The 16,858-nt window shown below is 45.1% G+C and overlaps 2 protein-coding genes across 7 annotated transcripts in view; both read right to left on the reverse strand.

Annotated features, from left to right (window-relative positions):
• Window positions 1-1,104: 1,104 nt before the first annotated feature.
• On the reverse strand, window positions 1,105-6,003 carry LOC113140255 (cysteine protease ATG4D-like). The gene is made up of 11 exons (XM_026324050.1): window positions 5,856-6,003; window positions 4,480-4,730; window positions 4,230-4,313; window positions 3,964-4,137; window positions 3,390-3,681; window positions 3,240-3,304; window positions 2,927-3,054; window positions 2,524-2,602; window positions 2,356-2,432; window positions 1,809-1,928; window positions 1,105-1,683 (listed from the first exon to the last, which is right to left on the reverse strand). The coding sequence occupies exons 2-11, from the start codon at window positions 4,670-4,672 to the stop codon at window positions 1,516-1,518; spliced, it is 1,380 nt and encodes a 459-aa protein (XP_026179835.1). The 5' UTR covers window positions 4,673-4,730; window positions 5,856-6,003; the 3' UTR covers window positions 1,105-1,515.
• A 576-nt stretch (window positions 6,004-6,579) lies between these two features.
• Window positions 6,580-16,858, reverse strand: part of LOC113140944 (microtubule-associated serine/threonine-protein kinase 1) — a 30,662-nt gene continuing 20,383 nt past the window's right edge. For 2 of the 6 annotated variants that reach the window (XM_026325079.1, XM_026325077.1), the window contains 18 exons: window positions 16,667-16,799; window positions 16,513-16,580; window positions 16,217-16,293; window positions 15,608-15,816; window positions 15,167-15,305; window positions 14,896-15,028; window positions 13,657-13,822; window positions 13,461-13,562; window positions 12,966-13,088; window positions 12,761-12,870; window positions 12,497-12,657; window positions 12,031-12,287; window positions 11,722-11,904; window positions 11,383-11,612; window positions 11,115-11,237; window positions 10,895-11,028; window positions 10,601-10,788; window positions 6,580-10,419 (listed from right to left, as the gene is read on the reverse strand). In XM_026325079.1, coding sequence (XP_026180864.1) covers window positions 8,801-10,419; window positions 10,601-10,788; window positions 10,895-11,028; window positions 11,115-11,237; window positions 11,383-11,612; window positions 11,722-11,904; window positions 12,031-12,287; window positions 12,497-12,657; window positions 12,761-12,870; window positions 12,966-13,088; window positions 13,461-13,562; window positions 13,657-13,822; window positions 14,896-15,028; window positions 15,167-15,305; window positions 15,608-15,816; window positions 16,217-16,293; window positions 16,513-16,580; window positions 16,667-16,799 — 4,155 coding nt within the window. In that variant the 3' untranslated portion in view covers window positions 6,580-8,800. Of the gene's footprint in view, window positions 10,420-10,600; window positions 10,789-10,894; window positions 11,029-11,114; window positions 11,238-11,382; window positions 11,613-11,721; window positions 11,947-12,030; window positions 12,288-12,496; window positions 12,658-12,760; window positions 12,871-12,965; window positions 13,089-13,460; window positions 13,563-13,656; window positions 13,823-14,895; window positions 15,029-15,166; window positions 15,306-15,607; window positions 15,817-16,216; window positions 16,294-16,512; window positions 16,581-16,666; window positions 16,800-16,858 lie in introns of those variants that run through there. The other 4 variants (XM_026325076.1, XM_026325080.2, XM_026325081.1 and 1 more) reach the window with 3 other exon arrangements.

Raw genomic sequence — 16,858 nt, forward strand, 5'->3', positions numbered from 1 at the left:
CAAAATACAGACTGATCATCAAACTTTATTGATCCCTGGGGGGAAAATACCAAGATACCCAGCAGTATGGAAAGTACTTCAAATTAGAAGTATATAAGGTAGTCAACGTCAGCTACCCAGCGGTATATAAAGTACTTCAAATCAGAGGTACATAAGGTAGTTAACGTCAGCTACCCAGCAGTATATAAAGTACTTCAAATCAGAGGTACATAAGGTAGTTAACGTCAGCTACCCAGCAGTATATAAAGTACTTCAAATTAGAAGTATATAAGGTAGTTAACGTCAGCTACCCAGCGGTATATAAAGTACTTCAAATTAGAAGTATATAAGGTAGTTAACGTGAGCTACCCAGCGGTATATAAAGTACTTCAAATTAGAAGTACATAAGGTAGTCAACGTCAGCTACCCAGCGGTATATAAAGTACTTCAAATTAGAAGTACATAAGGTAGTCAACGTCAGCTACCCAGCGGTATATAAAGTACTTCAAATCAGAGGTACATAAGGTAGTCAACGTCAGCTACCCAGCGGTATATAAAGTACTTCAAATCAGATGTACATAAGGTAGTTAACGTCAGCTCTATCATTAAAGTGTGAAACTCATATTTAAGTCTATGTGGTTTTGTATTTGCTGATTAAAACTCTGGGACCGAATGTCGTCAGGAGCCTTTTGCAGATTCCTGCTGCTGGTGACGGGTTAAAGGATTAAGGTTAAAGGTTAAAGGTTAAAGGACTCAGCATGACCCTGAGGGCCTGTTGCACATGACAAAGGCAGCGCTGAAACATCTGTGCAGATGTGCACCTCTGTGTTTCTTTTGATGAAGCTCAGTGCAGGATATTCTTTGAACATGGCCATGAACCGCTCATATTTATTTACATTAACATGAAGCTGAATTATTTTTTAATAACGTACATAATTACTGACGACGTGGACACAGAGTGACTTCAGGAAGGATCCAGACCTGTTCACCTGTTTCCACATGAACCCACCCCCCATCAGTACGGTGCCGTTGTAATTTTACGTAGGGAACATGGGTGCTAACCCAGATTACAGCCAGCACTAAACCATCAAACCCAGCACTGAATTAACCAATCAGCTCCTTTCCTACTATAAACAGATCTTTAATTAAAAGAGAATAATATGTTTAAAGCAAATGTGGTTTTCCAGAAAAGACTTTCTTCATCATCCACATCTGACAATAACATCTGCCTGACGTTTGTCTGGGTGAAACCATTATTTCTACTGGATTTAATACAACAGATTAAATATCAGGACATGACCTGCTATTTTACAAATAAGAAAATAAGAAAATTGATTGAAATGGCAAACAGCAGAAACATCTCTGGTCATTTTTGTCTTTCACTTCAATATTAAACATTCTTCCTTGAAACAATAAATTAAAAAAGAAGGATCACAAACAGCAATAAAAATACAGTAGTGTTATTAGAGAAATCACAGCCCATCATTGTAGAAACACTTCAGGAGTTCATGGCAGGTTGATTTCATCTTCTTGTGTTCACAACAGAACAAACTCATCCAGGCTGCTGCTGGTGTCGACCCTTTTCCGCTCGTTCTTCCTCTGGATGTAGGTGACGCCTGTGGGTCTGGTGCCTCCCACCTGCTCGTGACTCTGTCCCTCTGCAAATATGAACATGGGGTAGGTGTCTGCAGACGTGGACAGAGCCTGTGGGAGATGTTAAAAGACATTAGCTTCTATTTGCAATAAGACAAATCAAGACCAGGTAAGTATTACTGTAATAACTGTAATACATGATCACACACAAAATAAAAATAAAAAAGCATGTGTACCTCATTCACAACCGTGCACAGTGATTTAAAGTCTTTTTGGCTCTTGGCATAAAACCCTATTGTGCAGCTGGGGTCCATGCGAGAGAAAGACATTTTCCTGGGATAATTACAGTGAAACGACTGTGGAGAGAAGAGAACTGATCTGATGAGCGTGACAGAAAAGAAAAATATCCTACACTGGAATAATTCCCACACAGTTATTCCCATGGAAAGACTGGATTATCTCAGCTAATTTTAAATCATGATTTGGTAAAACAAAACCACACACCTGAACACAAGATGTTGCAGTTGAAAATAATATGTTAAAAATGTTGGAATCTGAACAAAAGAGGTAACAGTAACAGTTGAATGGTAAGTAAAATATATAAATGGCCGAAAACTGGTATGTAATAGGAAGATGAATTATGGAACGTAGGAGAATTTTGAAACAGAAGCAATGAGTCAACAGCTGAAATAACTTCGTTTTGGTTACATGAGTGAGCGCAGCTGTCACAGCAGGAAACACAACTAACAGTCAAATGAAGAAGAGAAATTCATTTCCTCATACCTCCAGGGGAAAGTTCTCCTTCTTTACGTCCACGGTGAGCTGGCAGTAGTGAGGATCCAGGTACAGCAGGTGGTCACCTGTCACACAGCCACACAGAACAGAGTGAATGGACACCGGACACCTGAGCACAGCAACCGCCAACTATGACGCACTCTGTACCACACGTACCCTGGAAGCCGACGAAGAACAAAGAGTGCTTTGGTTTGCCCCCGATGATTCCAATGCAGCATTTTAACATCAAGAGTTTCTGTGGAAGAAACGATTAGATCTGCTTCAGGTCAGACTTCTCTGTTCTCACACCACAGAGAAACCACAGTGTTCACAGAGAGACCTCAGTGAATGTGGTGTACGCAGTGTTATGTGTGGGAACCAGAACCTGGTTTAGCTTTTGAGGCCTACAGCACAGACCCATAAGCTGAACCAGGTTCTGGATTCACACACATTCATTGGACTCAGTAAGAAAAAAAAAAGAAAAAAAAAAAATCACTGGTTCTCCTTTAAATGTTTTTAACAAACTATTCCATCTACCCACAATGCACAGAGTGAATACATTAAATTATTGTGCAGGTACTTTGACACATGTGATGTAGGCAGGATTCAGGTCTTGTCCTCCAAGTCGCACAGGAACCAGGATGATAACAGACGTCCAGGAGTGAGTGGAAGGCCGCTCACACAACCTCTTCACATCCTCTAAGTAGACTGAGCAGAGGGGGACAAAGAAGACGTGTCCACATGCTTTAGTTAATCCTCGTGTCTGTTTCAATCCCTGACATTATTCAGAAGCAGTAACAAAGAACTGCTTTGTTGGACACGAGCAAACACACACATTATATGTTACTTGCTAGGAAAACCTAACAGAGAACACACTGACAGGAATCACTCACCGGTACAGTCTTGTGCAACATAAACCACCAGGGTGGGAAGGTCTGCTGATGCTGCCACAGCCTTCCTGAAACAAAACGACGTTGACCGTTACATCCTGGTCAGAGCTGGTCAGGACTCCTGGACTGGAGCGTCATCACTGCAGGTCTCACCTGAGGATATGCGCCACAATCGAAGGACCATACCAGTCCCCGGCCTTCTTCCCTGAGCTCTTTCCCAACTCCACCAGGTGGTGAATCCCAAAGGGGGCCTCGGGCCGGTCTGCGAACCACGACACCACCCTCCTGTGTGTAGCCTCCATGGGTCTGTCCAGCAGGGAGCCCAGGCTCAGTTTGCGACTCCTGTTATGAGGCCCTTCCTGGAAACTCTGCCCACGGCCTGCAGGGCGACTCTTGAGGTCCATGTCATCTTTGACTGCGTGGTGACTCACAGACCAGGTCCAATCTTGAAATCATATCAACATGAGGTAAAAACAGGTTTATGAGATGGTCTGACAGCTTTCTCTGTCTTTTACATCAGTGAAAAGCAACAATCCTTCCCCCATCGTTATAAGAGAGAAAACTTTATTAAAAACTTTATATAAATTCACTTCCCTTTGGTCAAAACTGATTTAATTTTGAGGCCATAGCTTAAGGTGGTGCATTATAATGAGACTGTTTTTCAATGATCTGTCCTAACAGTTGGCACACGTGTGAAGCTTTGACGTGTGCTGGTTTCTGTTGTCACCTGGAGGCATGAGGTGCAGCAGGAGGCCCTGCGCCAGCAGCATCTGCCCCGTACGAAGAACACAACCCCAGCCGCTGTCGGTGGTCAGAGAGCAGCCGGCCAGAGGAGCGAAACCCCGTCTGTATGTTAGCCACAGCATGGATGTAAAGGAGCGGCGGAAAAACTCCCTGTCCCCTGACACAGTTCCACATGTTGAATTATTATTTTAGGATCACATGAATTAGACACTTTTACAAAGTGAGAGGGTTGAACTTTCCAGGTCTCACCTTGATACTTGAGCTCATAGGACTTTCCAAGCATGGTCACAGGAGAGGTTTTACTGAATTTGGATTTCTGCTTCAAGGGCCAGCCTGATACATTAAAAACAAAAGACACAGTTACACTACATCAAAGTCACAGCTGAACTTTTAGCTCTTTCCCTCCTGTTCCCACAATGTGAACAGACCAAACCAGATCTGGTCCACCTGCATATGTGGTCCTAGATCTGATTCCTTTCCGACGTGTGAATGTGCTCACCATATTTGACACTGTTCCATGCAGACACCAACTTGGATTTGAGTCTGCCTCTGTCCTCTGCCTCTTGCTCATCCCTGCTCACTTCTAGGACCTGAGGTTCCGCAGATTCAGAGGAGAGGAAAAGCCAGTCGTCCATGAGATCATCTGCAGACGACGGGCCCTCAGAGTGAGCCGAGGGGGCGCTGGGATTCATAACAGCTGGAGGTGACCAAGACTGAGCGAGGAGAAATGCTGTCTAGCTCCATGTCAGCCTGAACAGACACATTGGGAACACAAACCACACAGACTGACTCTCATTACACACGTGACACAAGCAGCCATGACTGTCACAGCCAAGTACAGTTAATCAGATGATTTAGTCTTGGAACAAAACAACTTCAGTCCTGGACCTGCTGGGTTAATGTGAACCATAGCAATAATTCACATGATGGTAAGAGAGGGACCCATGTGACTGCACCATGTGACTCAAGGAATTTGGGATAAGACGCAGGAGATGTGTTTGGATCCTTTTCCTTCAACCAGAAGGCAGCAGCAAGCAGAGGTGGAACAAGTACAAGCTGAATATTTACTGCAGTAACAGTAGCAGAACCACAGTGTGAAAATACTCCACTACATATACGACTTGTATATGTAGTGGAGCATTTTCACACTGTGGCAGCTGAATCCTATTTAAAGTAAAGGTGTCTAAGTATTATTAGCAAAATGTAGAAGTAGAAGTACTCCACAAGCGCTTTCAGACCAGAGAAACCTTTTCAAACTCTGAAGGAACTTCCCCTTTTTCTGTGTCCACACAGCAGGAACTGAGAACCATAATGATTCTTAGAACGCTGTTCTGCAGAAACCCTGTCAGTGTTTTGCTGCAATATCTGATGTTTCTGGATGAATATTCCTGCTGCATTAATGTGCATGTTGAACTTTACTGCAGTAGTTGTGTAAGATTGGACCAGTCTGAAGTACTTTATAAATCACAGCAGAACATCATGTTCTACAGGATCTCACATGTTTGAAGTTTTCACTGCATGAAAAACTCATTGGAAAAGTAACTGCAGCTGTCAGACACATGGAGTGCAGTAAAAGTACAACATCTGCCTGTTGGGTTGTAGTGGAGTAGAAGTATAAAATGTCATAAAATAGAAATACTGCAGTAAAATAAAAGTAGCTTAAATTTTAACTGAAGTATTTATGTTCAATCACAGGCAACAGGCAGGTGTGACGTGAACAAACCAACTCACACCCTCATACATTTTACAACCATAAATATCTGCTATGACAAATGAATATTTCTGAGTGAAACCAGTTTTTGAGCCTCCACTAACTGTCGTTACCGACCACAACAAACTGAACCAACTCCGAATATAATGAAGTTCATGTTTTACCTTCACTCCTCGTCATCGTGTCTCCTGTAGCTAAATAAACCCGTAAACTAAACCCGGCCTGAAGCTTTTCTGTTTTCCGTCAAAAACTTTGACTCCATCCACGAAGACGAGCTGGGAAACGATTTTCTGCTTACTTCCTGTTTATACTGGTCACGTGCCAACGCAGACCAATGACAGCGAGTCCCGGATGCTTCTTTCGGAGGACCGTCTGCCGCCATCTTGCAACGGGGTTGAGTTGAAGCAGTAGCAATAATTTAATTAAAGAAATTTCAAAACCGAGCAACAAATACCAGCACACAGATGATATGTTGTTACTAAAGTCACACAGAGACTGGATCTGCTGGAATGTTTTATTTTTTAACATCAAGACCATTTTAATGATGTTTTATTAATTCGAAATATTCTTCTTTGTGTGCATTAACAGTTGGGGTTATTAGCTTGCTAAGTTTTTCTAGGAACCCCTGTGTCGGACCCGGTTGTTTCACAGCTGTTCATTCAGCTGGATGATCAGTTTGTTACACTGACAGATGGTTCTGGTATTTAGTCCACTCCATTTAAACAAACAAGACTAGGCTAAATAACTAACAGCTAAAAACATATGCCCTTAGCCAACATGTGTATGTAATATTTTGTTCATTGTGGTGTATTATTTCTGTCTCTGTTTTACATCTTGCTTGTTCAATAAAAAGTATTTTTACATAGAAAAAACATCTGACAACAGGAGGTTTCTCCACTTTTTAATTACATTTCTGTACTATAGACTTTTTTTGCATTAGTTTTTCACAACAGTGATTAGTAAATATGTGTCAATGAGATGGACAACAACCCTCAGACAGTTGATGTAACAAAAAAAAAAGTGGACATGTACATGACAGCAAGATTAGGACTTCAGGTTTATGGAATAATGGCATCAGAACTACACAGGATGGAGCAGCCACACAGATTTGGTAGATTTCTCTGTCTACAGGTAAAAGTAAGAAATAACTTATTTCAGTAGTAACACAAAGTGATTAACTGAACACATATAAAACATCAGAATAAATTAAAACGTAATAAATAGAACAAATACAAAATAATAAATATTTAAGACAAATCAATAAAAATATTTGACACAAAAATAAGTGCAATTTTATCACATTACACACAAGAACAGCAGAGCTGAATGTCCAAACATTGAGCTAATGTCTCTTTGAACAACTACATCTCAATGGAAAAAATAGACTCAGACTGTAGAACTAATCTGAAACTAACAATTATGCATCAGATTTATAATGCATGAAATGGAAAGATCCACAGGCTGACAAGAACAGACGTCTCACTACATCTAATATTTCCCTGCAGTCGTCCTCAGGGTAGCAGTCTGAAATCAGTTCACACAAGAACAAACAAGACCTCAGCACAAAGACGCTGTCAACAAATCTACTCCTGGCCTCAGGTTTAGTCTACCACTGACACAGACACTCAGTTTATAGAACTGGGCCTGATGGATTGCATATTATTTTACATTTAAGAGTAAACAAAACAATAATAATAATTAAAAAAAAAAAAAAATCACATTATTCTTCATACATAACAATACACAATAACTGGTATGTCTGCATAAATAGAAAAGAGTGACCTACTCTTCTGTAAGTGCTACTTTCATTATGGTTCCCAACTATTTTAAGCATTTTGATAAACAACAAAAATCAGCTCCATAGAAAAACCTCTGTATTTTTGTAATAGGTTAACAAAAAAAACTGTATAAAAGAAACACACGGCTTTACAAAAAGAAATGAAGCTTCTACGTAGGAAACTAATGGCTTTAAAAAAGCAGATTCCCAATCAAAGTTCTGCACTAAGTTGAATTATTGTAATAAATAAAAATCAGCTCAGTATAAAAGAAAGACATACAAAAGTGAAATCAACAGATTTCCAATGGAACGTCTGACTTGAAAGTTTGGACAGAGAAAACAAGCCAGATCGAGTTTAGTAATATAATTTCCAAAACAAAAAATAACTGTGATCACATCAGGCCTACATGGTTTTCCAGGTCCATTAGTTCCAGCAGTTAAAACACTTGTTAGGTTTAGTGCAACACAAATAAGACAAATAAAGGTTGTAGCTGTCAGACTCAGACAGAAAGCTATTAAAACTTTGCTTCAGTTTAAGGAGTCAGAAGCGGAAAAGGTTGGGAACCACTGCTTTACATGTTGTCTCTTCACCTGACCCCAAACACACTAATGTATTCAGGTATTGGTCTAAAATATACAGCATCATTGTACATTTCTGCACTTCAAACTAAACACTTGGGTTATTGCAACCCTTCCCTCTGCCTCCTGTCCTCACCCAGAGCACAATGTAAACTTTATAAGAGGGACACCAAAAAAAGTGGCATCATTAGGACATTGCATAGTGTCCCTGTGCAATTCATCTAAACAAACCAGCCGATTCACCCTCCGATCCCAAGAACCGTCTTTACTGAGCCCGATCCTGTTCAGTAACTGAGCATTAGGGAAACACAGCGTCTCATCTGAACCGATGATGGCGCTGCAGCTGATCCAAAGTGGGAACCCTGCCTGTTCACCTGTAGTTTGCCTGCTGTGTCCGTCTGAAGGTTGTTCACAGTGTTCTCTACCTTTAGGTTTGCTTTATGTTTTTTATCTGCTTTTTAAATATTCTTTCTTTTTCCATGTGCAACATCAGACATGCAGTAAGACTTGTTTTTTAAGTATATACAACATGTGATGAACATACAGTACGTACGGGCCTACACATTGATACCATGTTCCAACAGAAGCTGATGCATCTTTGTTCTTTTCTGGTTTGTGTGCCAAGTGATCCGTTTGATTCTTCAGGCATTTGTCTCCCTTCATCCATAGTCATGGTTATTAATGATATGTCAGTGTGATGCTACGGTTAAAGGCATTACATGGGAGAGTCTGACTCCGTCTGAAGCTCTTGTGTCATGAATGATGCTTCGAGCTCCGAATGGCTCCTTTATCAGCTGTTGCAGCGGTTGCTGAGATTGTAGCTGGACCCCCCCGACGTCCGGCCCCAGATGAGGCCTCAGCTTTTCCTGAAGCTTGTCCGCGCTTCTCCTCAGTTGTCTTGGAGGTGTCTTTTAGCTTGGCCCCCTCCTGGGTTCCCCCTTTCATAGGCCCGAGCACGGTTTTGGCCACGCTGGTGAGCTGGGTGACGAAGCTGGCCTTGTCTCCTGGAGACATAGGGCGAGACTTGCTTGAGCAGGGTGAGGCTGCATTAGAGGAGGGTGACATGGGATTCTCCTCCAGGACCTCCAGGCGTGCCCTCTCCTCCCTAGCCCCACCACAGCTGCTTGACACTTTCTCTGCTTTGGACCTGGTGGCAGCTGGGCCATGGTCGACTGTCTGGGTTGGAACTGGGGGTGCAGGTCCTCTCACCTTGGTCGTCTCAGCTCCACTGATGATTGCTTTCTCTCCCGGTTTGCGCTGCTCTGTGGTTGATGCTTTCTGCACGCTACCTCTGTCTGCACCTGCAGAGCCTTTGCCTTTCTCCTCAGTCTTCTCCTGAGCTTTAGCTGCAGCTCCACCGTCTGTCTGTCCGCCCTGCTGCTTATTGTCTGGCTGCTCTGGGCCCTTCGAAGTCCCTGCTGTTGAGAGTTTCTCGCCGAGTTTAGTCTTGGAAGCTGTTGCCTCTGAACCAGAAGTGCTTGCAGTTGGAGGTTTGTCCCCTGGGCTGGTCTTGGTCTGTGTAGTGTATGTGACCAGTGCCGGACTAGGTTTGCTCTCCACTGCAGCTGCACTTACACTTCTCTTTAGAGCCTCAGCAGTGGGCGATGTCTTACCAGTGTCAACAACACTGGTCTTGGAATCAGATTTAGAAGCCATGCTCTCTGGTTGAAGTCCCATGGTCTCAGATGCTGTGGTTTGTGGATCTTTCTCTTTAGCTGTGAGTAGTGTGTCACGGCTGAGTGGTGACTCCTGCCTTCCCAGTCTCCTCACATGCTTCAGGCCTCCAGTCTCCCCTCCCATTGGTGGAGATGGGGAGGAAGATGATGAAGGAGATGGGGGAGCAGGTCCGTTCTCTCCCTCCATTTCCAGCAGACTCTGCAGGCTGTGCTCACAGTGGAAGGACTCTCTCCTGTAGTCCCCATGTGTCACCTCCAGGCTATGCTTTCGTAACGACACCCCACCTGTGAGGGGAGAAGGCGATGATGACGATGAAGAGGAGGAAGGCAGAATCGGTGCTCCTAGCTTCTCTGCCGACTGCACCCGCTGCAGCAGGGGGGATCTGGGGGGCTCGGCACTTTTGGGACGAGGGCGAGCTACAGGAGGTGAGGAGTGCAGCTTGACGGGAAACATCTGTGTGGTGTTGGAGCTGCCGACAGTGTGACCGGTAAGAGGCGGAGGAGAGGACGTGGTCGGGGACGGAGTGTGAGCCAGCGGCGACAGAGGGATGTTGCCGGCAGATTTACAGCGAGCAGAGCGGTACTGGCGGTGCAGTTTGGGAGACAGGCCGTGCAGGGAGCTGGGCCTCATGTGGTGGGAGGTGGCCGGAGAGTTGGGGGTGCTGGATGCTGGGGAGCTGCTCGGGGAGGAGGTTCCTGAGGAGACAAGGGGACACATTTAAAACACTCACCCCCTTGTTAATCACACACCTGAAAACGTCCCTAAATAAAATGTTTACTAAGCTTACATTCGTCTTTTTGCTTTTAAAATATATTTGCTTTAATGCACATGAGAAAGTCAAACCATGTAAGAAGAGACGTGGTCGTCCATACTAACCCAGGTAAGGTGTCTCAAGCATGGAGCGGTAACTCTGAGTGGGCGAGCGGGCAGAGAGGCTGTGGGTGGGGGAGCCTGGGAGACTGTCCCCAGACGACAGGGAGCGATTTAAGGAGGAGAGACTGCGGCTGGTGTGGAGCAGGTTGGACTGCTTGGTGATTTTCCTGAACAGGGAGCTGCGTTTCTTGCTAAAAAGCCAAAAAAAAGACATGATGTGGAAAATAAAGACATAAAGACATAAAATTAAATATGTGTTCAGGGGTAATGTTAAGCATCTATTTTGCAGAAACCTACTCTTGTCCCTCCTTGGCTCCGGTCCTCTTGCTGCGTCGTGCCATCTTGGATTTATAGCTGGTCTTACGGGCGGGACCCACCTTTATAGACGTGTTCTCAAAGGGAGTAGTTGTGACTGTCACCTTGTTCCCACTCTGTAGACAATATATTTTAACGTATATGAATCATATTATTTGATGAGCATTTTTAATCATCTATAGAAATCCTAAACCTCTCTCACCTTCAGGATGAGCTCCACCACTTCTGTGTGGACCAGACCGTGGACTGCCTCCCCGTTTACATGAGTGATGAGATCCCCGGCACTAAGTCCAGCCTCCTGCGCAGGACCTCCATCCTCCACATGCTGTGATTAAAATGGAGGCTGGTGACTCACATGCTACATGCAAGGGGTTCCACAAGGTGCAATATTTGGCCAACACATTTTTAATTAAACAAGTCTGCACTTAGTCCGACTAAACAACACACAGTCAAATTTTAGTAGTACCCACCCAGACCATGTGATGAACGCTATAAACGTCACTGTCTCCCATATAGACTCGGATGGCTCGGAGAGTGAACCCATACTTCTTCCCGGAGCGGTGGATGGTGATCGGGGAATGCAGGATGTTGACCATGGGGGAGTAGTCTCGGCTGGGAGAAGAGTCACGGGACGAGGGGTTGGACGACAGGGAGCGAGGAGACATGGGGCTCGCCAGAGGCGAGGCACCATGCTGCTCCACTGAGAACAGAGACGGTAGGTTTTACAATTATTAACTGTATATCAACTAAAATGGACTTGGTTTGTTTTCGAACACATTTCTATAACACAGCACCATATGTGTCCTCACCTGCAGGAATGATGACAGACAGAGCAGTAGCAGAAGCCGATTTGATAACTTTGGTTCCTGGTCGCGAGCTGCGTTTTTCTCCTTCGGCCGTGAGCTGCTGGTGGCGAACCCTCCGCAGCACCAGGTCTGTAGCTGCCCCCCGGGGTCCCTGCGGGTCTGGAACCCCCAGGACAGAACTACTGCCTGGAAGAGGCAACGATGCATCAGCAGGTCTCAGAACCTTGTCTGTGAAACACACATTAATAAGCCAGCTGTCACCAGATGCTCCTGACACACACCGTCACCAACATGTTCCTCGTCCCTTCTTACCTCCAGCTGTGAGTCCATTGCTTTCTTTAAGGTACGTCCTCAGATCGCTTGGAGAGGAAATGGCACCCACGGCTCCTTCCAGGGACACCCCCCTGGCCTTCACAGGCTGCCTGCTGGATCCAGGCGGCTCAGACTCAAGTTCCAGAGGGGAGGCAAATCGATGCGTATCCATGAGGGCGGAGAAGCGCCTTCGGGTACCCGACGGGGGGCTGGAGTCGCTCTCGGTGAAGGAGGTCTCAGAGCAGGACAAACGTTTCCTGAAGAAGCAACACAAGAGAAGCCAGCAGGTCACTGGATGAGGGAACACGTTTTTACGTTTTTGTGGGGAAGGCTGAAGTTCTCCGACCCACCCATCCATCCCAGCCCTCCTCATAACACAGACTTCATTTACTACATCACCTGTGTGTCTCATAGGTATGGCAGGTAAAAGACACCTTGGGGATGACAACAGGGCGGGTGCACTCACATCTCAGGTGATCCAGTCCTCCAGCTCTTGTCCCTGAGGGTGACACTTCCCAGGCTTTCTCTCTTGGCCACTCGATCCTCCCTGGGGACCTTGTGCTCCCGCAGAGTCACGGTGTGGGGCTTATGCTCCAGCTGGGACAGATGCTCCATGCTGCTGTACACCTGCAGGGCCACACGACAGCCGACAGTTTTACCTGAGGTAACGAGTGGCCACTGCTATTTCAAGCTTCAGTACAGAAGTCTTAGTGTGAACGTCAGGTCTGACCTTGCTAAATCGAGGGGAGCAGGATGAGAAACGATGTATCTCCACAGGTTCGTCGTCATTGGTATCGTCTTCATCGTATGAATTCACATGATGGTAGCGTTCAGAGCGGGCTGATGGTGATGATGGACACATTAGACATGAGCCACGGTTTGAGCAGCGAGAGCTCAAACTATATTCAATTTTAAAGACTGCTGTAAAGACTTACTGTCGAAGTAACTGGTGTCTTCCTCTGACTCCAGGTGAGGGATGAACTCTGCCTTCTGTCTCAGCAGGCTGTTCCAGTCCACTTCGGTGAAGAACGAGTGTTGCTTCACTTCAAAAGCACCACCTAGAGGGTGGAGGAAGCGAGGACACCCAGGGTGAGACAGAGACAGGTAATGACTGCAGCAATGACAGGCAGTGTGACGCTGAAGGTGACACCCTGCAGGCCCACGTGAAGGACGATGGTAGTTTGTTTACTACCCCAGGGCGCATGTCTGCAGGTGCCAAGGGGCACAGGGGCACAAGATTCTGAAGTAGCTGAAAAAACATTGTGATTTATGAAGAAATGAATGTGGACACACTGAGTCAGAGGCCACACCTGAACACCATGTGCTGAAACTTCTTACTCTAAACTGGGGGCAGTCGTGGCCATGCAGTTTAATATATATGTGAATTAACGCTTTTAGACCTGAACTAGTCACGAGCTCAGCTGACTGACCTGTGCCCAGTCGAACCAGTGGATTGGTCTGCAGGAGGGAGGAGATCAGGTGCTGGGCATCGACAGGTAGAGCCTCGTCCCCCTCTGGCCACACGATGTCGTCTGCAGGACGCAGCAGAGCGAGACGGGGACATGAGGAAACACGTTGGTGTGTATCACTGTTTGCATGTATCCATCTAAAAACACCTGTCCTCACCTGTGATCACCTGTCCGAACAGCTCCTCTGGAGTGTCTCCAAAGAAAGGCACACAGCCCACCAGGAACTCGTACAGGATGATGCCCATAGCCCACCAGTCCACTGGCTTCCCATAACCCTGACGAAGAATAACCTCTGGGGCGATGTACTCGGGAGTTCCACACACCTGAAGGAAAAGGAGCAACACATGGTTTGTTTTGGGTTTTTTTTAAAGATGTATTTATTCCAATACCTGCTGATTCTTCCCTGCACTGACTCAGTCCGGATGTTCCCTCAGTGTGAACAGAGCAAACCAGATCTGGACCACCTGCATATGTGCTCCTAGATCTGATCCCTATCTGATGTGTGAGTGTGCGAGCGCCGTCAGAACGGTCAGACCAGAATCCATGCGGTTGTTTTAAATTTGACCGTGGCACAAATGACATTGTTCAACCTGTGCACGGTGGCACTTCAGGAGCTCAGGGTGTTCACACTGACGGAAACAGCAGGACCTGTTTTGTGAAACATGTCCAACCCTCTCCTGATTATAGATTTGTTCATTTCTGCCTCTAAAGCATCGCATCTAATATCTGAGCAGATAATTCTGTTTTGCAGGCTGCAGTTTCCAAAACCACTTCAATTGTTAAATACAAAAACTTTAATTTGGTTTTCAAACAGGCGGAAGTGACTGAGACGTATGTACAGTGTTCACTGTGTGAATATATGATGCCAAAGATGCCAAGAGAAGATGGAAGCTGCAGGGAGCATCTCCATTAGCGGATGAGTATGTGGTGCTGTAATGCATACAGATGATATAAAGAGGCTTTGATTCAAAGCAGCAGCAGTGAATGAAAAGCTCTGAGAAAATAAATGTACCTGAAGGAGAAATGGTTTTAATAACTGAGGAGATAGTGCTCTATTGTTCTGCCAACTGCTGAGCTGATTTTTATGCTTCAGTTATTTCTGGCACAAAGTGTTGGGGAATATATTTGCATAGAAATGAAGACATCAAAGGATCTTACTGTAATTTAACTGTCTACAGTGCAACGCTGCCAAAAACACACTTCTTCTAATGTCATTTCATTCTGCTACTTACATTTAATTGAAAGTGCAGGTAAATTAAAGATCTACAATTTAAGATTTTTATTTTTTCATTTATTTTTTAACAGGTTGTGTATTTGAAGTTTTTTAAATGTATTTTAAACCGTGAACTGCAGGTCCACAGCCCAGTACAATGACACTTCTATGTTTTTGTGATACCTGTTTATCCAGAAACTCCCGAGTGTCCTTCTCTATGTGTCCTTCATACAAGTTGGTGGTGAGACTCATCAGGCCCATCTTAGACAGGCCGAAGTCCGTCAGCTTGATGTGACCCATCGAGGTAATCAGCAGGCTGAGAGCAGGACCAGGAAAATTCAGTCCCAGTAAAAAAACGGGCTTTAATTTCTTTTCTGTTACGCCACCAGAGCAGTGTGACAACAGAACTGCCACAGTTTGTTGGAACGTTTTGATAAAAGCAAGTTCCACTTACTTGTCAGGCTTCAGATCTCGGTGCACGATGCCATAGTTGTGCAAGTACTCCAGCGCTAGGACAGTCTCAGCGAAGTACATGCGCGCCATTTCCACAGGCAGTGGCCCGATGTTCTTCAGCAGAGTGGCGCAGTCTCCACCTGTTGGCAGGTTTTGTTAGTCCATTAGCAGCTACTGTGAATGTCTCCTGTCTGAGACTTTCAGTTTGCTTTAAGGCAGAGGGCAACATGCAGAGCAGAACACCACCACGCCAACCTCAACCCTGAGCAAACCCTCTGGGTTGGGGTCTGGTTCAGTACCATAAGACACGACTGGGTCCCTCACCAACGACACTCCTAATATGTTTGGTGCTCACTGTAGCATATTAACAACACACATTACTAAACTGGTAAACATTTCCAAGTACTGTCAACGTGAGCATGTCTGACAGCACCGGGCTCACCTTCCACGTACTCCATGACCATGCAGAGGTGTCGCCGGGTTTCGAAGGAGCAGAACATGGACACGACAAAGGGATTCTCTGCGAAGGTGAGGATGTCTCTTTCCACAAAGGCCTGCTGGATTTGGTTCCTCAGGATCAGGTTTTGCTTGTTTATCTTTTTCATGGCAAAACGCTGGCGTGTCTCCAGGTGACGCACCAGGTACACAGCACTGACACACACAGACGCACATACATTCACATGTTATCTTCACTCTATGGCTGTTTTGATGACCAAAGGTGTGCCGCAGGGATCCACTTAGGCCATATCCTGTTTAAGACAGTCTCTTCCTTTGGTACCTGGCTGTAATATTCATAGTTATGCAGATGATACAGTTGTATATCGAGCTACTGACTCATTTGTTAGCATGTATGTATTATTTATTTATACGATACTAATATATTATTATATTAGTGCAGCTTTTATAATTAGTTTTGTATTAAAAGTGTCTGTGTCCTATATTCTTTACCTGTAAACAAGGTGCTGCTGTAAGCTCAGCCAACCAGCTCACACGTTATAATAAATAATAAATCAATAATAAAACAGGAGGACCTCCTCAGTGCTCTACTCACCCGTACGCTCCATTACTGATCAGCTTGATGGTCTGGAAATCTGCTTCTCCTGGAGGCTTCATCGCTTTCATCTTACCCTGTGGGTCAAAGGTCACAATGCAGCGATTAAACCTGTTCTTCAGTGTGAAAACAAACTCATCAATACACCAACATGGCTGCCTCAGACACATATAAATGAAGTGTTGTTCTTTATATTCCAGATAAAAGCACGTTTGTCAAGTTAACACCAGGGTCATTCTTCTCTCACGCTGCTGAAGGAAGAAAAGGGTGGATGAAGGTTTTGTTCTGGGTCTCACCTCTGTCGAGTCGTCTGTCTCAGGTGTTAGCGGTCCCTCGCTGTCGTAACTGTCGAGGTGTACCATCTCTGGTGACAAACAGATCCCTTCACATCAGCTGACAGTTGAATTATTGTCCATTAGGTTAAATCTGCTCGTCGCTGTTCGCTCTCACCTTCGATGGGGTCCCTTGTCAGGCCCAGCTGGCTGATGATGTAGCGGGGGATGTCAGTTTTCATCAGGTGACCCTCCTTGGCGTGGTCCTCGGCCGCCTCCAGCAGATGGTAAAACTCCTCAGGGTTAAACTCCTGGAAACCAGAGCACTGAGACCTGAAGCCATGATGCTGTCAGGTGTTTGCATGAAAGA

This window comes from Mastacembelus armatus, chromosome 8 (genome assembly GCF_900324485.2).
Source record: "Mastacembelus armatus chromosome 8, fMasArm1.2, whole genome shotgun sequence".
In the NCBI taxonomy this organism is placed as follows: Eukaryota; Metazoa; Chordata; class Actinopteri; order Synbranchiformes; family Mastacembelidae; genus Mastacembelus; species Mastacembelus armatus.